The sequence below is a fragment of the Oncorhynchus tshawytscha genome, linkage group LG29 (genome assembly GCF_018296145.1).
Source record: "Oncorhynchus tshawytscha isolate Ot180627B linkage group LG29, Otsh_v2.0, whole genome shotgun sequence".
Lineage (NCBI taxonomy): Eukaryota > Metazoa > Chordata > Actinopteri > Salmoniformes > Salmonidae > Oncorhynchus > Oncorhynchus tshawytscha.
In genome coordinates this window covers 7,719,993-7,744,573 of record NC_056457.1, presented here as the reverse complement: position 1 = coordinate 7,744,573, position 24,581 = coordinate 7,719,993, and the positions used below count along the sequence as shown (strand labels likewise).

General features: G+C 41.2%; 1 protein-coding gene across 1 annotated transcript in view; it reads right to left on the bottom strand.

The window, feature by feature from the left end:
• ptprn2 (protein tyrosine phosphatase receptor type N2) overlaps window positions 1-23,792 on the bottom strand; it is a 259,239-nt gene extending 235,447 nt beyond the window's left edge. The window contains exon 1 of the mRNA XM_024393119.2: window positions 23,517-23,792. Within this exon, the coding sequence (XP_024248887.1) occupies window positions 23,517-23,595 (79 nt within the window). The 5' untranslated portion in view covers window positions 23,596-23,792. The remainder of the gene's footprint in view (window positions 1-23,516) is intronic.
• Window positions 23,793-24,581: the final 789 nt, after the last annotated feature.

Here is a 24,581-nt window from a genome sequence, read left to right as displayed (position 1 = left end):
TTCATAACCTGGATTGTGCCACATTTGCCCATTATTATTCTTCAAGTGCTTTCAAATTGATTGCTGATCATTGCTAGACAACCATTTTCAGGTCTTGTCATAGAACTTCAAGTAGGTTTAAGTCAAAATTGTAACTCGGTCACTCAGGAAGATTCACCGTCTTCCTGGTATGCAACTCCAGTGTATATTTGACCTTGTTTTAGGTTATTGTCCTGCTGAAAGGTGAATTCAGCTCCCAGTGTCTGGTAGAAAGCAGACTGAACTAGGTTTTCCTCTAGTATTTTTGCATGTGCTTAGCTACATTCTGTTTTTTTCACCAGTCCTTAATGATTACAAGCATACTCATGACATGATGCAGCCACCACTATGCTTGAAAATATGGAGAGTGGTACTCAGTAATGTGTTGTATTGGATTTGCTCCAAACATACCACTTTATATTCAGGAAATATAGTTACTTTCTTTACCCAACCATGGGACAGACTATGTTTGTTCCCACACTTGGGACTCTGACTCTCTATTGGTGACACAGTCTTTTGGCCTCACATCTTATTCTAACCACCTCTCGCCGGATTTGTATGCATGTTACCTGATGAAATTGCTGTGCAATATGATCTTATTGCCATCTGATGCACATTCAGATGTCATAAATCAGCACTGCAGAGCTCTCCCTGTACTATGCCATGCCTTGATTGTATTACTGTTGATGATACCTGGAAATGTGCATGTACACCCTGGCCCATCTACAGTTGCTAGCCCCAATTCTGACGTGTGCTCTGATATCTGCTTCACTGATTTCTGCTCTCGTAAAAGCCTGGGTTTTCTGCACTTTAACACTATTACCTAAACTGGATCAATTGAAAGTGTGGGTTCACAGCTCCAATCCAGATGTGTTGGTTATTACTGAGACGTGGATAAGAAAGAGTGTTTTGAATACTGATGTTAACCTTTTTTCGGGAAGACAGATCTTCCAAAGGTGGGGGAGTGGCCATCTTTACGGTTTGACCTTCTTTTTTGATAATTTCAGTGGTATTGTTAACAAACACTCCCCCATAAAGAAAATGAGAATTGAAAACAGGTTCGGCCCCTGGTTCGACCGTGATCTCGCACAGTTACTCCCCCTCAAGAAATGCATTTGGCGAAAGGCTCGGCACACGCATACTCAAGCTGACAGGCTATCATTCAGGCAAATGAGAAACAAGTGCACTCAGGCTATCCGGAAGGCCAAAGTTAGTTACTTTAAGGTGCAGTTCTCTCTCTGTGGGTCTAACCCCAAGAAGTTCTGGAAAACAGTTAAAGACCTGGAGAATAAACCCTCCTCCTCACAGCTGCCCATGTCCCTTAATATTGATGATGTGGTTGTTACTGACAAGAAGCACATGGCTGAGCTCTTTAGTCACCACTTCCTTAAGTCAGGATTCCTATTTGATTCAGCCATGCCTCCTTGCACGTCCAACATTTCCTAATCTCCCACACCTTCTAATGCGACTAGCCCCAACGCTCCTCCCTCTTTTTTCCCCTGCCCCGCTACAAAGTTTCTCCCTGCAGGCGGTCACTGAGGTGCTAAAGGAGCTCCTTAAACTTGATACCCAAAAAAACATCTGGGTGAGATGGTTTAGACCCTTTCTTCTTTAAGGTTGCTGCCCCTATCATCGCCAAGCCTGTTTCTCCTCTCTGTGGAGGTTCCCATTGCTTGGAAGGCAGCCACAGTTTGTCCTTTATTTGAAGGGGAGATCAAGCTGATCCTAAATGTTATCGGCCTACTTATATTTTGTCCTGTTTATCAAAAGTGTTGGAAAAACGTGTCAATAATCAACTGACTGGCTTTCTTGATGTCTGTAGTATTCTCTCTGGTACTGTATGCTATCTGGTTTCCGCTCAGGTGTCACTGCAACCTTAAAGGTCCTCAATGATATCACCATTGCCCTTGAGTCTAAGTAATATTGTGCTATTATTTTTATTGCCTTGGCCAAAGCTTTTTATACAGTAGACCATTCCATTCTTGTGGGCCGGCTAAGGAGTATTGTGTCTCTGAGGGGTATTTGGGCTGGTTTGCTAACTACCTCTCTCAAAGAGTGTAGTGTATAAAGTCAGAAAATCTTCTGTCTCAGCTGTCTCAGTAGGAAGCTCTCTCATGCATTTACTGTATATGCAGATGATACAGTCTTATACTCAGCTGGCCCCTCCCCGGATTTTATGTTAAATGCTCTACAACAAAGCTTTCTTAGTGTCCAACAAGCTTTCTCTACCCTCAACCTTGTTCTGAACACCTCCAAAACAAAGGTCATGTGGTTTGATAAGAAGAATGACCCTCTCCCCACTGGTGTGATTACTACCTCTGAGGGCTTAGAGCTTGTGGTAGTCACCTCATACAAATACTTGGGAGAATGGCTAGAAGGTGCACTGTCCTTCTCTCAGCACATATCAAAGCTGCAGGCTAAAATTAAATCTAGACTTGGTTTCCGCTATCGTAATTGCTCCTCTTTCACCCCAGCCACCAAACTAACCCTGATTCAGATCTCCATCCTACCCATGCTAGATTACGGAGACATAATTTATCAATCGGCAAGTAAGGGTGCTGTCCAGCGGCTAGATGTTCTTTACCATTCGGCCATCAGATTTGCCACCAATGCTCCTTGTAGGACACATCACTGCATTCTATACTCTGTAAACTGGTCATCTCTGTATACCCGTCGCAAGACCCACTGGTTGTTGCTTATTTATAAAACCCCCTTAGGCCTGCAGCCCTCTTCCTCTACATACAACACCCGCTCAGACAGTCACATTCTGTTAAAGTTCCCCAAGGCACACTGGGTCGCTCCTCTTTTCAGTTCGCTGCAGCTAGCGACCTAAACAAGCTCCAACAAACACTCAACTAGACAGTTTTATCTCAATCTCTTCATTCAAAGGCTCAATCATGGACACTCTTACTGACAGTTGTGGCTGCTTTGTGTGATGTATTGTTGTCTCTACCTTCTTGCCCTTTGTGCTGTTGACTGTGCCCGATAATGTTTGTACCATGTTTTGTGCTGCTACCATGTTGTGTTGCTACCATGTTGTGTTGCTACAATGCTGTGTTGTCATGTGGTACTGCCTTGCTATGTTGTTGTCTTATGTCTCTCTTTATGTAGTGTTGTGTCTCTTTTTGTGATGTGTTTTTATATTGTATTTATTTATTTATTTTAATCCCAGGCCTCCGTCCCCGCAGGAAGCCTTTTGGTAGGCTGTCATTGTAAATAATAATTTGTTCTTAACTGACTTGCCTAGTTAAATAAAGGTTAAATAAATAAAAAGGTTAGTATTGTGGAGTAACTACAATGTTGTTGATAGGTTCATCCTATCACAGCCATTAAAAACGGTTTTCAATGGCCTCAAGGTGAAATCCCTGAGTGGTTTCCTTCCCCTCAGGCAAATTATTTACAGTAGGAAGGATGCCTGTATTGATACACCATCCGAAGTGCAATTAACTTCACCATGATCAAAGGGAGATTGTAGATGGCTGTCTGTCTTCAGGGGTACGACAGGGGGAAGAGAGAGAGAGAGAGAGAGAGAGAGAGAGAGGAGACAGAAAGTCATTTGGGGACAGAATAAAAGCTTGTTGATGAGTGCAACTCGTAATTTCACAGAGATGAAAGATACTGCAGTCTGCAGTTCTAACCTATCAGAGTATGTGCACCTGAATATTCATTAACAGCCATACAGTATTCCATCCCATTGATCTATCCTTCTGTATGCACCCACACAGGTGGGTGCCGTGCCTAATTTCAACACGGACAAAGCGGATGCTGTGAGGCTGGAAGTGAGTATAGCCACCTCCCACTGAGTGCTCTTCGCAGCATATCTCATCCTGCCTACGTCCCAAATGGCAACCTATTCTAACCTACTCCTTTATAGTGCACTACTTTTGTCCAGGGTCGATAGGGTGCCATTTGGGACATAGTCCATCTCCATTGTAGCCATGACCATACCTTTTATTATGATTATTGGCTTCTTCCTAGGACACTCCTCTACAAGTCCTTTCTGTGCTGTTATCGGACAAAAAAGCAATTTTCGAAACAGAAGTCGGTAGGTGACAGAAGTGTAATAAAAAGGTAGTGGCGTTGGACAAAGAACAGTGCTTTAGTGAGGAAAAGGGAAGGTAACATGACCTGGAGACAAATTAGCATCACTTTGACACAGCGTCTTCTGATTTAAGAGCCTGGTCTCATTATACTGTAACACTCTGCACCTAAAACAGGGGAAATGTTTCCAAGGCAAGAAAACAAATACATGTGCTTCTTATAAGGCAGGGGTTTTCAAACTGGGGTCCACAGCACCCTGTGGGTCCACAAAAGGTACTATAGGGGTCAGGGGGGTGTCGTGTCTTTACTATCATTAAATTGAAGACTTAGTTTTATCAAAGATTCTCTGTAATTAGTATTACGCGATTAGACTGATTAATCATGTAACCGTAATTAACTAGGAAGTCGGGGCACCAAGGAAAATATTCAGATTACAATGTTATAATTTCCTAATATAATCTTTCAGATATTGTCATATCTGATCAATTGTCTTCTGATTAATGAATTATTTACTTTACCTCACGTTAGTCTCAATCCAAACGTCGTAAATTGTTGGTTATCTGCACGAACCCAGTCTTCACTGAGTCATCCATACATCAATTGTCTTAAATAATTTATTTATTACTAACTAAGTAATTCACAGAAATGCATAAACAAACAAAGTCAATATGGTTACAAGAAATGATAAGGGAATGTGCCCTAGTGGGCTAAACCGGCAGGGCGGCATGTTAGACAAAAGGGGAAGTGGGGGTCGACTAAGAAGTCACTACAGAGTGATAATTATAACAACTGAAATGCTAATCCTTTACACATGAACGCTCACTCATTCGGGAACAATTGCAATGAATATATATATTTACGCTCAGTATGTCGTCTTGATCGCTGGTGAAGAGTTGTTTCTTTTGTAGAATTGTCTGTCTCTCTCCCTCGCTCTCTGTTGTGGTTAGAGTGGATTGTTCAGAGTGACATTCATTCATTCCTTATAGAAAGGGTATTTCGGCGGTTGTCGTTCTTCGCGTTCAATGATACCGAATTCCTAGCTGCAGACTAGTAATTAATATCAAAAGACTTGTTCTTATTCTGTCGGTATCGATAGTCTAGGAGTTTAAACACGTGGTATGGTTAAAAGATTCAGCAATGGTCTACAACCTTTGTCCCCTCCTAATGGAGAAAAACATGGTCTGGTGATAATTTCTCAAAGTTGGGTTTTATTCAAAATTGCAGAAAAGGGGCTGTCCCAGGATGCCCGACCCTAATTGGGCTCAGGGGTGGTCTTCTGATTTAGTTAAACTCAAAAGGGAATTGGATTTTCCTTCATAAAACAGTCCAAAATCACATTGTAAAATTGTGTAAACAGTATCATACTCACTCATTCATCTTATACAACAATTAGCTGTAAACCTCAGATATGAGGCTATTATATAAACAGCGTTATGGTAATGTGGCCACACCATCTCCCATGAGCTTCCCCAAGTTGTAACAAACGGACCAGTTCGTAGCTGGATTCTTCACCGATCTTTTATACTTTCTCCGGAACATGAATTTGTTCGGACCTCAAGTTCTATGAGGTGGAAGAAATTCCTTTGTTCTCTATGAAAATTCACTCTCTCTCTTATACTGTGTGGCCATGAGGCAGGTCTTCTCCTCAGGAATTTATGACCTCTCTCTGACCACAGCAGCCTAGTTGAAGGAGGCAGGGGGAGGGGGCTTGCTGTACCCAAAGAGGGCAACGTCATGACAGGGGTCTTATTATAATTTGTTTATGAATATCACTAGCTGCAACAGAATATCATTGTTGATACCATTTGTATGTCCCTGTGCCCAGTATGAAGTTGGTTAAGAGGTAGTGTCCCAAGTCAATGCTAACTAGTGTTAAACGCAATGACTGGAAGCCTACAGGAACAATTAGCATGCTAGCTGTTCCTGTACATCCAACTCTGGGGAAGTAGTTAAATGGCTTCATTGCCAAAATCTCAAACTCTTCCTTTAAAATGGAGCTAATTACAGTTTTTTTTCTGAATCAAAAATCCTGTTATAAATCCTGCAGAAAAGATTTTGAACTATACAGTGCGTTCAGAAAGTATTCAAATTTTCCACATTCTGTTCCATTAGACTTATTTTAAAATGGATTAAATCTTTTTTTTTCTCTCATCAATCTACGATCAATCTCAAATTACAGAAGTATTCAGGCCCTTTACTCAGTACTTTTTTGAAGCACCTTTGGCAGTGATTACAGGTTAGAGTTTTCTTGGGTATGACGCTACAAGCTTGGCACACCTGTATTTGGGAAGTTTCTCCCATTCTTCTCTGCATATCCTCTCATGTTCCGTCAGGTTGGATGGGGGGCATCGCTGCACAGCTATTTTCAGGTCTCTCCAGAGATGTTAGATCGGGTTCAAGTCCAGGCTCTGGCTGGGACACTCAAGGACATTCAGAGACTTGTCCCGAAGCCACTCATGCGTTGTCTTGGCTGTGTGATCAGGGTCGTTGTCCTGTTGGAAGATGAAGGTTTTCATCAAGGATCTCTGTACTTTGCTCTGTTCATCTTTCCATCAATAGTCCCCTGAATAGTCTCCCAGTCCCTGCCGCTGAAAAACATCCCCACCGCATGATGCTGCCACCACCATGCGTCACCACGGGGATGGTGCAAGATTTTCTCTAGACGTGACACTTGGCATTCAGGCCAAAGCGTTCAAGCTTGGTTTCATCGGACCAGAGAATTTTGTTTCTCATGGTCTGAGAGTCTTTAGATGCCTTTTGGCAAACTCCAAGCGGGCTGTCATGTGCCTTTTACTGAGGAGTGGCTTCTGTATTTGGTGCAGTGCTGCCGAGATAGTTGTCCTCCTGGAAGGTTCTCAAATCACCACAGATTTGGTCCGGCATCTAGCTCTAGGAAGTCTTGGCGGTTACAAACTTCTTCCATTTAAGAATAGTGGAGGCCAGAGTGTTCTTGGGGACCTTCAATGCTGCAGATTTATTTTGGTACACTTCCCTAGATCTGTGCCTTGTCAATCCTGTCTCGGCACTCTACGGACAATTCCTTCGACGTCATGGCTTGGTTTTTTTCCTCTGATGTGCACTGTCAACTGTGGGACCTTATATAGACAGGCATTTATTTGGCTTTCCAAATCATGTCCAATCAATTGAATTTACCACATGTGGACTCCAATCAAGCTGTAGGAACATCTCAAGGATGATGAATCGAATGATGAATCGAGTACAATTTCAAGTCTCATAGTAAAGGATCTGAATACTTATTAAAATAAGGTATTTATGTTTTCGAACATTTCTAAAAACATAACAAAATGTGGAAAAAGTAAAGGGGTGTGAATGCTTTCCGAATGCACTGTACAGTATATATAGATTTATTTGAGAACTAACAATCAAATAAAAGCTAGACAGTCAGGGAGAATTGAACATTCCAAAAACCGGGCATTCAGGGCACATGCCCATTGATTTTGTTATAATGTTTGAGCAGAAAAACACAGCCTTAGCCATGGCAAAATGCACATAATTTCTGGAAATTTGCTTTACATGGCAAAATTCTCTCAGTTCAATAGAAAAATGTGTAGAATTGCAGAAAATTGGCTTTAAAACAGCAGCAACAACAAAATATGCCATCAAGATATCTTTGCTTTTCGAAATAATAGATCATGTTAGAATTCAATCTCATTTTACACTTCCTCTTCCAATGAACTGTGGGGAGATCAAAATCATTTGAGTGTCTACAAAATCTACTCATTTAAAATGTTGATTACTTCTACTTGTCATTATCATTCACCTGATGATATGACAAGATGTGTTTGTTTTTTTTTGCTAACATATGATGCGGGTCCCTGGGTCGCCAGTGTGCCTGGACGAGGGTCCCGGGGACAAGAAAAGTTTGAAAACCCCTCTTATAAGGAACATCTCATGTCAAGCATATACACAATGCAAATCATCACATCATTACTCAATAATTCATGCTCTCTTTTTGGTTTCCATATGTATTTCACACGTTGCGTAAGAAGGCTTATAGTCAACAAGGTTGTTTCTCTTTAATAAATCATGATAAAATGCCCAGCCCAACCCAGCACAAGAAAGCAATTTGTTGTGTAACCTCAACATTCTTTCTCAGAGGGCACATTGTAAGCAGGCAATAATTTCTCCAGTTAATCACCTTCACAACTCACTCTAATCACATGACCCACTGACATGCATGACATTGAGTTCAGAACACTGATTGAACAGGAGTCAGGAGGACCCTTACACCACTGGCCATATGGAACGATGTGGTCCAACAGTAGGCTCCCTCTGTGTTTCTCGTGCTTCTCGTGTTTCACGGAGTGTTTCACCGAAATTCTGGGGAGGTCAGGCGACAAAACCGTCACTATGAATTAAAGACGGCACCGTGGCAACCAAGCGAAGCAACCGAGGCCGCTGAAATGGGCAGGATGACATTTTTGCCTGACCCATTGAATGATCTCCCCTCGTACCGAGTTGTGGTAGGATGTTTAACAGGGAAGTCAAACGGGTCACTTTGCGTGTGCAAGCATTGCACAAATAAATGTGCACATGAATGTTATTCAATCATTTCATTCACTCTGCTCGTGTGCGTCAGTGAGCACCTGCAATGCCAAACTCAAAAATAGAACTTGGTTCTATTTGAGATGCTGCCTCCTCCACATACTTATTGCTTTTCACAAAGACACAACCCACTTGGTTGCTTAAAAGACAAACAAGGAGATATTACTCAAAGATAACTAACTAAAAACCAACTTGGGTAGCCATGGTGTAAGTCGAGAAGGAACAGCTCAGAGGCACATGAACGCCTCCACATTTTCTCACCTTGCTTTGTGAACGCTCTCACCACCAGGCCTACTCATGACATGGTCCCTGCTCAGGGATCCCCTACGTTAGGGTTTGGTATTTGTGTTGTATTTCTTTTGAATCTGTTTGATCAAATTCCGTTCTCATAGATAATGGGTTAAAAAACAACAACATCTGTACAATAAAATATCATAAAACATGGTTTCAATGATCATGGGTTAATTGAACAGGTTTAATAGACATGTATTTCTAAGATGGAAGGTTACATAGAGCAGCGTTTCCCAAAACATTAACGCCATCATCCCGGAAACCCTAGACCCACTCCAATTCGCATACCGCCCCAACAGATCCACAGACGACGCAATCTCAATCGCACACGACACTGCCGTTTCCCACCTCGACAAAAGGAACACCTATGTGCAAATGCTGTTCATTGACTACAGCTCAGCGTTCAACACCATAGCGCCGCCCACAAAACTCATCACTAAGCTATGGAGCCTGGGACTAAACACCTCCCTCTGCAACTAGATCCTGGACTTCCTGGCGGGCCGCCCCCAGGTGGTAAGGGTAGGCAACAACACATCTGGCCACCCAGGGGTGCGTGCTTAATCCCCTCCTGTACTCCCTGTTCACCCACGACTGCGTGGCCACGCACGACTCCAACACCGTCTTTAGGTTTGCTGACGACACAAAGGTGGTGTGCCTGATCACCAACAACGATGAGACAGCCTGTTGGGAGGTCAGATGTGTTGTTGGCAGTGTGTTGCCAGGACAACAACCTCTCCCTCAACGTCAGCAAGACAAAGGAGATGATCGTGGACTACACGAAAAGGAGGGCCGAACACACCCCCATTCACATCGACGGACCTGTAGTGGAGCAGGTCGAGACTTTCAAGTTACTTTATATCCATATCACCAATAAACTATCATGGTCCAAACACACCAAGGAAGTCCTGACGGGGGCACGACAATGCCTTTCCCCCCTCAGGAGACTGAAAAGATTTGGCATGGGTCCCCAGATCCTCAAAAAGTTATACAGCTGCACCAGAGAGCATCCTGATCGGTTGCATCACCGCCTGGTATGGCAACTGCTCGGCATCCGACCGTAAGGCGCTACAGAGGGTAGTGCGAATGGCCCAGTACATCACTGGGGCCAAGCTTCCTGACATCAAATCAAATTACACAGATTTAGCAGATGTTATTGCATGTGTAAGTGAAATGCTTGTGCTCCTAGCTCCAACAGTGCAGTAGTATCTAACAATTCACAAAAATACACAAATCTAAAAGTAAAATAATGGAATAGAAAGAAACATAAATATTAGGGCGAGCAATGTCGGAGTGGCATTGACTAAAATACAGTAGAATATAATACAGTATATACATATGAGATGAGTAAAGCAGTATGTAAACATTATTAAAGTGACTAGGACCTATAAACCAGGCGGTGACTCCAGTCACCCAAGTCATAGACTGTTCTCTCTGCTACCGCACGGCAAGCTGTACTGGAGTGCCAAGTCTAGGTCCAAAAGGCTCCTTAACAGTTTCTACCCCCAAGCCATAAGACTGCTGAATAATTAACAAAATGGCCACCCGGATTACTTGCATGTTTTTAAACTGCTGCTACTCGCTGTTTATTATCTATGCATAGTCACTTTACCCCTACCCACGTACACATTACCTCGACTAACCTGTACCCCCGCACATTGACTCGGTACCAGTACCCCCTGTACTTAGCCTCATTATTGCTACTTTGTGTTACATTTGATTTTTTACTTTATCTAGTAAATCTTTTCTTAACCAACAATGCCGTTTTAAGAATAAAGAGTTAAGGGCTTGTAAGTCAGCATTTCACGGGGCATATGACAAATAACATTTGATTTGATCTCAGTGAACTAATCCATTGCGGAGGCAGCGGGGATGGCACAGTCCAAGAACAAGGGGATTGTGTGGCTAAGATCTCTCCAGAATGCGCTTTCTCCCGCCAATTTGTACACATTCATTGTTTCATAAAGTCATTGTGTGAATTGTTTCATTGTTAGTGTCTATCAATTCCCCCATTCCATATAGGCCTATCACCAGCAGTCAACTCCTATCCTTTCTAATCTACAATGTTTGTTTGGTTACGGAAATTTCTGTTAATACATTCAATATACTATTATTCCAGTCTTTTACCGTTCTCATTGTCAGAGTGGGCACGTTGTTCGCAGAGCGCACAAACTATTTTATACTTTTGGATTATTTTAATTCCATTTATGAGTTTTGTCAATTTAGTCATTCTGTTTTTTTGGAGCGCTCCTGTCAATGTTGAGTAACGACGTACACCTGTTTACGCATAGAAGTAGGCCTATAGGCTACCTGGCCTGCGCAAAAATGTAGGCATATAAATGTGCCCATTTGGGGATCTGATAGAATTTCTGATTGGCTCAACGCACCACCACTAATGAGCTGTGGAGCTTCTCAAAGTAATGATTTCTTCACATCAAACATCAAGAAAACAAAGTATTTTTTATTTTTTACATCCATTGAGAATGAGTTCCTCAATGTATTTGAAAAATCTTTCCAGCTCTCTCCCTTTCGATAACCACTCTGCGTGAAAGGGAAAAATGTCATGCTCTGGATCCAGTGGAAATGACAGAAAATACCTTATGACCTCTTATCCCTTGCACAAATAGCCTACAGCTGTCCCAAGCTCACTGGTGCAGGAAACTCTGAGGGCCCAGAATATTTTCTACAATGTTGCAAGTTTGCTAGCAAGAGCTTCAGGCTGGACAAAAGTTGATACAATGTTTCAAGTTCCTTGTAGACAGGCCATGCTTTGCCAATGTGATTTATAGGATATTTATTTTTAAATCGGGATATTTTCTACCTGCAGGCTGCAATGTTTTTATTTGTTGGCTTTATGTAGGCTATTTTTACATAGTTGGCAATGGCAATAGAAGTTACTTTTTAGGTTTGTATAATTTTGATTTAGATTTGGATCGAATTTTGATTAACCACATAACAATAATTTTGAGATATAATAAATTAAATGAAACTGTTCCATGAAAATGTGCATTTGAAAACCATAATTGGAACACAGATCGGTATAAATGGTAAGATAAATTGACACTTTTTTTAGGTATCTGTCCTTTACTATTTATATTTTTGACAACTTTTACCTCACTACAATCCTAAAGAAAATAATGTACTTTTTACTCCATACATTTTCTCTGACACTCAAAAGTACTCATTAGATTTTGAATGCTTAGCAGGACTAGAAAATGGTCCCATTGACACACTTACCAAGAGAACATCCCTGGTCATCCCTACATCCTCTGATCTGCCAGACTCACTAAACACAAATGCTTCGTTTGTAAATTATGTCTGAGGTTTTGAGTGTGCTCCTGGCTATCCATAAATAAAAATAAATAAAACATTAATGCCATCTGGTTTGCTTAATATAAGGAATTTGAAAGTATTTATACTTTTGATACTTAAGTATATTTGAGCAATTGCAATTACTTTTTTGTCAGGGACAGCCCTAGTCCCAACCGTTTGGGCTAAAAACAAAATGTTGAAAACTGAGATTCTCACAAACATGGTGGTGCTCTCCGTTTTGCTCTACGACCCTCACAAGTGCCATGGGACTAGTCTGAAGCTAACCGGTACCGCTAAACAAAAATGAATGGAAGTATGGAGGTAGTTTTGTGCCTTTTATTGATATGTGTAAGAACATGAAAATTTCCTGAACTTTATTATATCTCCTAGATATAGGACAGACACTTTTATGCCAATCATAAATGTGTTGTTCAATGTGTTTCTATGGGTTATAGTAGTAAAGGCCAAATTCATTCATATATATTTTTTGGATACCTAAAGGGGTCCTAAAATTCTAAATCAAATAGCTAAATGATCCATGGTATGACCATCTTAAAACAATTCCATATGTCAGACAAAGGCTGTACACTGCCAGCACTGAATCTGCAATGATACTTGCACACAGTAAGTGCATGTGATATTTAAGCTGCCCTATGCAGAAATCGCTCTGCCATTTTCTGTTTGCTAGGATTCTAGTAGCTCACCTAAACTGAAATGTCACAAAACAAGCACGTAAAGTGTAGAGAATCATTGTACAAACTGCTGTGAAATAGATTTTCCATAACCAAAAATATTGTATTTTCAGCAGTTTGAAGCTGGCGTACAAAACTGAAAGTTAAAGATGCAAAAATGAAACTTATGAATGGGAAGCATAGAAATAGCTCACATAGAACCGATCTATAGCTTCGTAGACTTGCTTTCAATGAGAACAACAGATCTATAACTCACATTTTATGTTGCAGCTTTAATAGGCGTCCTGTTAACGGGACAGTTGTAAATCATGCAGTGCCTTGTGTCACGGTCGCAGATTTTAGAGAAACAACAAATGTCGGTACATATACAGTTGAAGTCAGAAGTTTACATACACTTAGGTTGGAGTCATTAAAACTCGTTTTTCAACCACTCCACAAATTTCTTAAACTATAGTTTTGGCAAGTCGGTTAAGGACATCTAATTTGTGCATGACACGAGTAATTTTACAGACAGATTATTTCACTTATAATTCAATGTATCACAATTCCAGTGGTTCAGAAGTTTACATACACTAAGTTGACTGTGCCTTTAAACAGCTTGGAAAATTCCATAAAATTATGTCATGGCTTTAGAAGCATCTGATAGGCAAATTGACATCATTTGAGTCAATTGGAGGTGTACCTGTGTATGTATTTCAAGGCCTACCTTCAAACTCATTGTCTCTTTGCTTGACATCATGGGAAAATCAAAAGAAATCAGCCAAGACCTCAGAAAAACAATTGTAGACCTCCACAAGTCTTGTTCATCCTTGAGAGCAATTTAGAAATGCCTGAAGGTACCACGCTCATCTGTACAAACAATAGTACGCAAGTATAAACACCATGGGACCACGCAGCCGTCATACCGCTCAGGAAGGAGGGAAAAGGGGGAGGCTTGCAAGCTGAAGAACACCATCCAAACCATGAAGCACAGGGTGGCAGCATCATGTTGTGGGGGTGCTTTGCTGCAGGAGGGACTAGTGCACTTCACAAAATAGTTGGCATCATGAGGAATGAAAATTATGTGGATATATTGAAGCAACATCTCAAGACATCAGTCAGGAAGTTAATGCTTTTTGTGGGCAGAATTGAAAGTGTGTGCGAGCAAGGAGGCCTACAAACCTGATTCAGGTACACCAGCTCTGTCAGGAGGAATGGGCCAACATTCACCCAACTTATTGTGGTAAGGTTGTGGAAGGCTAACCAAAACATTTGACCCAAGTTAAGCAATTTAGTGGCAATGCTACCAAATACTAATTGAGTGTATGTAAACTTCTGACCCACTGGGAATGCGATGAAAGAAATAAAAGCTGAAATAAATAATTAAAATGTTTAAAAGTTTAAATGTATTTGGCTAAGGTGTATGTAAACTTCCGACTTCAACTCTAAGTGTCTTATATCGGCTGAAAACTTAAATTCTTGTTAATATAACTGCACTGTCCAATTTACAGTAGCTATTACTGCGAAAAAATGCCATGCTATTGTTTGAGGAGAGCTCCTACCAACAAAACACTTTTCACTGCGATAGGTTTGATAAATTCACCTCTGAAGGTGAATGTGTACTTGCATTCTGAAATCTTGCTCTGATTTATCATCCAAAGGGTCCCAGAGATAACATGAAGTGTCGTTTTGTTAGATAAAATCCTTTTTAATATCCTAAAAAAGGTCCATATAGCATGCACGATCGATGTTGTATTTCCACTCGTTCAATTTGCAAAGAAAGGAATCTGTGAATCTAACCCTAAACGTTGTTTCAACCAGTCAAATCAAGTTTGTATTTATTCCTCAGAGAACGTAACCAGACTTCACTATATCATTAGAGGTGTAGTATATCCTATAGGACACCAAATTTGGTCAGAGAGCGACGCCTTCATGGCATGCCGATGACACGGGCCGGGCTTCACTTGATCGACTGTAATTTTATCAAACAAGCACCAACCCCGGGTCAAACAAAGCTAGCTAGATAGGCAATAAGCTGGGCTTTACGGGAGTGTCTGTCGCAAAATGTAGCTGCTAACCATGTAAAGATTGTGTTTGGAAGAATTATTTCACGTTAATGAACCAACTTTTTTTTCTTGATTACATGGAATTGATTTAATTGCTTGTAACCCAATTGAAGAATTTTGGATAGGTCATTTGAAAGCGAAAATTATACATGAAAGAAGAAGAAAATGTTATTTACTAGGTTTAACCAAAAAGGAAAAGTTGAAAGAAATAGGTTGCAACTTGAAATATTGCTTTGTTAATAATCAAATATAACAGTTAGCTTTGAATCATATTTGGTTTCAATTGAAAAAAAAAAGTATTTACTTGTAACCAGTTTAAGTATTTTTTTTTGGTTGATCCAAAGTCATCTTTTACAGTGTACCTGGAACCCAAATGGTTTCTACCTGGAACCAAAAAGGGTTCTCCTGTGGGGACAGCCCAATAACCCTTTGGAACCCTTTTTCTCAGAGTGTGGCCAGTATCTACTACAGTATGGATACTCTAGTGTGGCCTGGCACTTGCAACACCAGGATAGGATAGTAGATTTGATTCCAGCTGGGGCCAGCTATGTGAAAATGTATGCATGCACAAGTGTAAGTCGCTTTGCATGGCATATGACTGGTGCTTATGAACTAACCACACAAGTCTTATTAAAAGCTGAATACTGGGTGTTAGAATCCGGTCTGGCACTACAGCTTTATGTGGCAGGAAGTTATTTTGTTTCTCCGGAGTGTACTGAAATAGCCCAGAGTGTTAATCAATAGTGCTAGCAAGCCCATTATTGCATTTAATCAGGCCTGGGATTGCTGAGATGAATTCCTCCGTCCGGCCACCACACCGGGATGACAGTGTCCTGAATACTCATTATTGCGTTAGTGTACTCATTATACACCTTGACACTGCCGTACTGGACTGACCTTGTAAAGGACCTCCTCTATCAGCTCTCTCTAATTTACACTTAATTCCAGTACACAGTCCCCCAGAGGCAAGATAGGAGGAATGATACTGACATACCTGAGAAATTGCTCTGTGTGCATCCCAAATGGCAACCTCTTCCCTATTTAATGTGCTACTTTTGACAAGGCTCTAGTCAAACGTAGTGCACTACATAAGGAATAGTGTGCCATTTGGGACACACAAATCACAATTCTGTGTGTTAATCTAGATAGTACATCCCAAATATTCCCAAAGGTAGGCTACCATAAAGAAGGCAGATATTTCTTAACACAGTATTAAGTGATACTTTCCCATTCGAGGCATAGATGTGTTCCTGGATTTATTTTATTTGGTTCTATCATTATCATTGTCTATGTTCTAAGAGCTCCTGACAACTTTCCTGAAAGTATGTAGATTCCTTTGAGAACACATCTGTTTTGAGCCTGGTGTGCTTTAGAGGGCCAGACTGCCATCTGGGTTGTACTGATTTGGCGCAAAACGGAAGAAACCGGACAGAAACAGGGATGAACAAATCAAATCAAATCAAATTTGTTACATGCGCCAAATACAAGAGGTGTAGATCTTACCGTGAAATCCTTAGTTACAATCCCTTAACCAACAATGCAGTTATGAAAAATAAGAGTTAAATAAATATTTTACAAAATTAAAAATATAAAGTAACAACTCCGGTACCGCTTGCTATGCGGTAGCAGAGAGAACAGTCCTATGACTAGGGTGGCTGGAGTGTTTGACAATTTTTAGGGCCTTCCTCTGACACTACCTGGTATAGAGGTCTTGGATGGCAGGAAGCTTGGCCCCCGTGATGTACTGGGCTGTACGCACTGCCCTCTGTAGCGCCTTGCGGTCGGAGGCCGAGCAGTTGCCGTACCAGGCAGTGATGCAACCAGTCAAGATACTCTCAATGGTGCAGCTGTAGAACTTTTTGAGGATCTGAGGGCCCATGCCAAATCTTTTCAATCTCCTGAGGAGGGAATAGGCATTGTCGTGCCCTCTTCACGACTGTCTCGGTGTGTTTGGACCATGATAGTTTGTTGGTGATGTGGACACTAAGGAACTTGAAGCTACCTGAACTTGTCCAATAACAAACTCGTTTTGGGTTTCCGTTACAAAGCATTTTGCAATTGTTTGCCCTAATAAATACAACCCAGTTCGTCTCCACCTTTAGTGTCTCCGTCTACTCCTAAAGGGAAGAACTTAGCCTTGACCTAAAGTGTGTTCTGGATGCTCACTGGGAACACTCAGAACAGAGCACCCTCTCTCCATTAAGCAGCCAGCCGAATATCTCCAAAGACAGATCTCCCCTCCTGGAAACACGTGCATAAACTTGCCTGGAAACACGTACAGCGCAGCACAGCCACTTTGCTCTCTCTACCCATCTCAATAACCACTCAATGTCAATATAGTCTTCAGAGCATCTGGTTTGTTTTATGGCAGTGGCTCCGCTTCATCTGCCATCACACCATCCGTGGCAGTGTACAAAAGCTCTGAATACAGCCTGCTTTAGGATGTTTTACTGCAATGCAATACTAATGTATTACACCTCAAAAGGCTGAACTTTGGGTTTAGTGCAAACTCAGAATCTCATTTGCCCATTTATGACTCACGACAGTAGAAAAGTATATTAAGCAGGGCTTCCATTGCGTCCATTTCCAAATAAACATTGGATTATACTGCGTCATAATTCATGTGAGGTATTGAAAAAATGAATGCTACAACAGCTGTATCTTGGTTTGGTACAGCTGAGAGAAGTTTATCATAATATTCCTTGTTAGTTGGAATCAATAGCCATTTATTTCACTGGGGAACAGATGCGAGCTGAAAATGTGAACATGATGTTAGATCAATTACACTCCAATTAAACGCGGCAGCTGTCGGGATTATGAATCTATGAAAACAGACTTTGCAAATCGCAGACCAACTGCTCAGTGATCATAATTTCACCATAGAGCACAAGATAGTTTGCTTGCGTTTCATTGGCTCTTAACCTCCCGTGCTATATTGTTTGTTTTTTCGCATTGTTTGTAACTTATTTTGTACATAATGTTGCTGCTACCGTCTCTTATGGCCGAAAAGAGCTTCTGGACATCAGAACAGTGATTACTCACCTCGAAATGGACACATATTATTATCATTTCTTTTTACGAGTCGGACAGGAAGGATATACTCCAAACACCTGAACAGGCCCTACTCCTCGTCATTCGTAGGAGAAAGAAACAGATTTTGCGGAAGGAGATCAGGGTGCCTTGTGAGGATCAGGCGACGAGTGGCTAATCTTCCTTTGCCATCTGTACTGTTAGCTAACGTTCATCGCTGGAAAATAAATGGGACGAACTAAAAGCACGTATATCCTACCAACAGGACATTCAAAACTGTAATATCTTATGTTTCCCCGAGTTGTGGCTGGACAATGACATTAATAACATACAGCTGGCAGATTATATACTCTATCGGTAGGATAGAACAGCAGCCTCTGGTAAGACACGGGGTGGCCTATGTTTATTTGTAAACAACAGCTGGTGCACGATATCTAAGGAAGTCTCAAGGTTTTGCTCGCCTGGGGTAGTGTATCTCATGATAAGCTGTAGACCCCACTATCTACATCGGGAGTTCATCTGTATTTTTTGTAGCGGTCTACCATACCACCACAGACCGATGCTGGCACTAAGACCGCACTCAATGAACTGTATACAGCCAAAAGCAAACAGGAAAACGCTCATCCAGTGGCAGAGCTCAGTGGCTGGGGACTTAGATGCAGGGATACTTAAATCAGTTTTACCTAATTTCTATCAGCATGTTAAATGTGCAAACAGAGGGGGGGAAATAAAATGTTTATTTAAAAAAAAACTCTAGACCACCTTTACTCCAAGCAAACATTATAGCAGGAAGCACCAGTGACTGTCTATAAAAAAGTGGTCAGATGAAGCAGATGCTAAACCACAGGACTGTTTTGCTAGCACAGACTGGAATATGTTCTGGGATTCTTCCGATAGCATTGAGGAGTGCATCACATCAGTCACTGGCTTCATCAATAAATGCATAGTTGACGTCATCCCCACAGTGACTGTATGTACATAACCCAAACAGAAGCCATGGACCCCAACCCCTCTTTTACGCTGCTGCTACTCTCTGTTTATCATATATGAATAGTCACTTTAACTAAACATTCATGTACATACTACCTCAACAAACTACCATGGACCACAGCGTTTACCCCCAAGCCATAAGACTCCTGAACATCTAATCAAATGGCTACCCAGACTATTTGCATTGCCCCCCTCTATTCTACACTGCTACTCAGTTATCTATGCATAGTCACTTTAATAACTCTACCTACATGTACATATTACCTCAATTACCTTGACACAATGACTCTGTACCGGTACCCCCTGTATATAACCTCGCTATTGTTATTTTTACTGCTGCTCTTAATTATTTGTTACTTTTATCTCTTACCTTTTAAGGTATTTTCTTAAAACTGCAATGTTGGTTATGGGCTTGTAAGTAAGAATTTTACTGCAAGGTCTACACCTGTTGTATTTTGGCGCATGTGACAAATAATATTTGATTTGATTTATACAGGCCACCTGAAAATAAACACTCTATCCACTGGGATGATTTATACGCACTGCCATTGAACATCGCAACTCAATGAATAGATCTGTGGGATGCCAGATGCCCATTGCTAGTGGGGAGAGAGCGAAGCCAATGAATCAAAGCAAAAGTTGACAGGATCTATTAGGAGATAAGGTTGACAACAGCAGAGCACATTGAGTAGAGAAACCGCAGGCTTTGAAGACACGCGTAGCTACCCACTGGGCTCAGACATCAGTTCAACGTCTGGTTTTGATTTACATTTGGTAGAGTAGTCAACTAATGTGAATTCAATGTGAAATAAACAAACAAAAAAATGGCACCACATCATTGGATTTTAGGTTCAAAGTTGGGGAAGAGTCGTTCAAAATTCTGATGCAGTTGTCGAATCAACACATCCATCATTGCTGCTGTGAACTGCATCACAAGAGACATGCCAAACGGAAGTCGGAAGTTTAAATACACCTTAGCCAAATACATTTAAACTCAGTTTTTCACAATTCCTGACATTTAATCATAGTAAAAATCCCCTGTCTTCAGTCAGTTAGGATCACTACTTTATTTTAAGAATGTGAAATGTCAGAATAATAGTAGAGAATTATTTAATTTCAGCTTTTACTTCATCACATTTCCAGTGGGTCAGAAGTTTACATACACTCAATTAGTGTTTGGTAGAATTGCCTTTAAATTGCTTAACTTGGGTTAAATGTTTCAGGTAGCCTTCCACAAACTTCCCACAACAAGTTGGGTGAATTTTGGCCCATTCCTCCTGACAGAGCTGGTGTAACTGAGTCATGTTTGTAGGCCTCCTTGCTAGCACACGCTTTTTCAGTTCTGCCCACAAATCTTCCATAGGATTGAGCTCAGGGTTTTGTGATGGCCACTCCAATACCTTTACTTTGTTGTCCTTACGCCATTTTGCCACAACTTTGGAAGTATGCTTGGGGTCATTGTCCATTTGGAAGACCCATTTGTGACCAAGCTTTAACTTCCTGACTGATATCTTGAGATGTTGCTTCAATGTATCCACATAAGTTTTGTTCCTCATGAAGCCATCTATTTTGTGAAGTGCACCAGTCCCTCCTGCAGCAAAGCACCCCCACAACATGATGCTGCCACCTACGTGCTTCACGGTTGGGATGGTGTTCTTCGGCTTGCAAGCATCCCCATTTTTCCTTCAAACATAACGATGGTCAATATGGCCAAACAGTTCTATTTTTGTTTCATCAGACCAGAGGACATTTCTCAATAAAGTACAATCTTTATCCCCATCGGCAGTTGCAAACCATAGTCTGGCTTTTTTAAATGGCGTTTAGGAGCATTGGTTTCTTCCCTGCTGATCGGCCTTTCAGGTTGTCGATATTGGACTCGTTTTACTGTGGATATACAGTGGGGCAAAAAAGTATTTAGTCAGCCACCAATTGTGCAAGTTCTCCCACTTAATAATAAGTATTTGGTCACCTACAAACAAGCAAGATTTCTGGCTCTCACAGACCTGTAACTTCTTCTTTAAGAGGCTCCTCTGTCCTCCACTCGTTACCTGTATTAATGGCACCTGTTTGAACTTGTTATCAGTATAAAAGACACCTGTCCACAACCTCAAACAGTCACACTTCAAACTCCACTATGGCCAAGACCAAAGAGCTGTCAAAGGATACCAGAAACAAAATTGTAGACCTGCACCAGGCTGGGAAGACTGAATCTGCAATAGGTAAGCAGCTTGGTTTGAAGAAATCAACTGTGGGACCAATTATTAGGAAATGGAAGAAGCAAAAAAACACACTGCCTTGATGTAATTACTTTCTAGTCATGCTTGTGTGAGATGCAAAGTGCCTGTTTCCCTAAACTAAACCATTCCCTCTTTCCAGGTAGTCTGATGAGATACATACTTAATGGTTTCTCTATGTCCCAAATGGCACCCTATTCCCTATGTTGTACACTACCTTGACCAGGGCCCAGTGCGGGCATAGGGCAGTAGGCTGGATTCACACCTTTGACACAACCTCTCTCCACTGTAATCCTCTTTAATAAAGTTAAAAAATAACAAAATATTTATTCAATAAAAAATAAAAAAATAAAAAAGGGAATGCACTATGCAGGGAATAGGGTGCCATTTGGGACAAACTATATATATCCCCATTGCCAGAAATCAAATGACAACACCCTCAGCTCTGCCATCAAACAGCCTCTATACTCTGATCCTGAATCTGTGGTTATTAATTCCACTCCAAGCCTTTGTTTAGTTCTTCAAGTAACTGATATTTATAGCTGCTCAGATATCACCTCTCTACCACCATCTCCTTTTTTTCAGAGCTCCCATGTGCTATTTGGTGTCATTACACACATACAGATGACACAGTACACCCACTCAGATCTGCAGTAAGCTACACAACACAAGTCCAACTGGGAATGGTATACGCTCTACGAAACCAATCAGTGCGCTTCCCGGCAACAGTGCAAGGCACACTGGGACTCATTAAAAACAATAACTGTCTCAAACACTCAGGCAGTCCACAGACACTGATGATGGAGACTAACCCCAGAAATATGTACAAAATAAAATGTAAAAATCACACAAAAAAACAAGCATGAATTTGAACAATGAGAGGGATTCTCCAATGATTGTGTCAGAATTCTCTGTGGGAACACAGCTGACTCATTCAGGATTAACAGAGACATAGTTCCAAATGGCACCCTTTTCCCGTAATGCACTACTTTGTACCGGGGCCAATAGGGCTCTGATCAAAAGTAGTGCACACTAGGGCATACGGTGCCATGTGGGATGCAGATGGTCAACAGTGGCTCCAAAGCTAAAAAAAACAACAACATTTGGATCAGTTCTCTTGAATGCTGTACCATTCTTTTCCCTATTCATTTCACAAAATTATTTTTCCAGTTAGAGTTTCACTGAGAGCATTGTGGGAACTTGTTGTTAGACTGGCACAGATCGAGACAAGGTGAAAGAGCAACAATCAGAGGGAATTAGACAGGACAGACATATAGGCCTGCAGTTCTATTGAGAGGCCTACTAAGAAACAGAGTGAAGTAAAATAATAATAATACATTGTCACATTCCAAACGTACATACGGCAACTGACTCCATGATCAGATCCTGGTTCAGAGAGAGAATGAAACTGCAGGTCACCACTCCCACACAGACACTACACACACTGATTCAGGATCAGTGAGATGACAGCATCCTTTGCTTATCATTCTGACAGGGGCACCAGAAACATTCACCTCTAAGCCACCTGGTAATAACCCTACCTTCTCTGCACTGCAAGGCAACCTCAACAAAAGGGACCATTTATCCACAAAGGCTTCTGAATGTTACTCAGTGTTAAACTGGGGCAAGGCAGGGAAAACCAAATCAAAATACCTGTATAATGGCAGACTTCCCTGCCAAGACCAAAATCAACCAAGAAGGTGTATGTGCTATCCTTTAGAGATTACTACCATGCCAAGAAGGAAATATCTATCTGGAGAAAGGAAATTTAAAAAAAAATGCTTACAATTTACATAGTAGATATCAGGTAGTAAGTGTGTTTTAAGAATAGGACACCAATCAACTCATGGGCCACACATTGTTCTCATTTTAAAAGGGGCAATCTGGGATTGGTGTATCTATTTAAGGATTTCTGAATTAATTATATACGTGTCTACAAATACTGTATAGCTTAAAAACATGTTAAAACGAATATTAGAATATTATACAGTAGTTGATTGACGTTAATGATTAAAACAACCTGGGACACTCACTAAGTTTCTGTCCTGAAGTTGAACCCTGTCAATTAGCCTGCCCTGTTTTGATCTTCCATTTCCCCTGGTTAGTATTACTGAGAATACCTAAACGCTATCTTTTCTGTCTATTTTACTTTTGTGTTTTTCCATAAACTATACATTCCGTGGACCATATGCCCGCCCAAAAGCCCATCTTCCGCATCGCAACACCTGGGCAGGTAAGTATATATATATTTTTAACTTTAATACAAAATGGTCACATATTGACCACGACTCTCGACTTACCATATTTGCTGTCAGCGAAGGTAGTTGAAAGAGACTGGCAAAGACACAACACAGCGAAGATGGAACACGGCGAATCCATTAGGCTACTCTTTACTAATCCATTGCACACCTTTGCTAAAACATCATACTGTCAGTTCTAGATAAAAGATGGTCGAAAATCGCTGGATGAGATAAGAGCGAATTAAAGTAGGCGATTTGCGGAGCAATGTCTCGGGTCCGCCACTTCACTCCTGCAGTCGCGACAGGATTCAGCACCGCGAACAGCAACCTTCAGAAGGCGCCCCTCCTAAATTCTGACGTCAAACAGGCATGGCGAGGGGCCCGTGCATGGTCTCTGAGCATGCACCTCATGCATGAATCAATGATTTGCCAGTCTAACCACGAACATGGTACAGACACGAAATAAAAAGACAAAAGTGAAATTGAACAGAAGTTGATGCAATAAAAACAACTCTAGCGTAGGCAATACAAGAAGGTAAAACTAAAATATGCAATACCAAAAAATCCAAGTGGGCTAGAGGGAAGTCTTTTTAAGTCTATCAGAGTCAGTCATTCAGCACACGATCTATATTTATACAGGGGACTCGTACCAGGGTTCAATCACCAGCTGTAAGGGGAATGCAAATGCACGACAAATGGCACACTTCCCCTCCCCCCCTCCCTCCCTCCCCCCCTATAGGCCCTGTTCAAAAGCAGTGCACCAACAGTAATGTGAATGAACGCATTAATAGTGGACTCACCATCTGAATAAACCATCAAGTTAATATCACTTTCTGTAACAGCAGCATGATAATTCTATAATAACATATAGTATATCATGGCTACTCAAGTGTATACAGAATACTTGTAAAAACGATAGGTTGGTTGGTTAGCAACAAAACCGATGCACGCGCAAGCATGGGGTAAAACAGTTGCGGTTGGCTTAGATTGTTTTGTCTACATAAATACATTTGCACAATGACCACTTGTCTCTCAAATACAACTTTACAGTTGTTGGTTCACCAGCAAGCGAATTTTAGCATCGATATGAAATCAGTGAGAACACCTCAAAACAAGACATGGTAT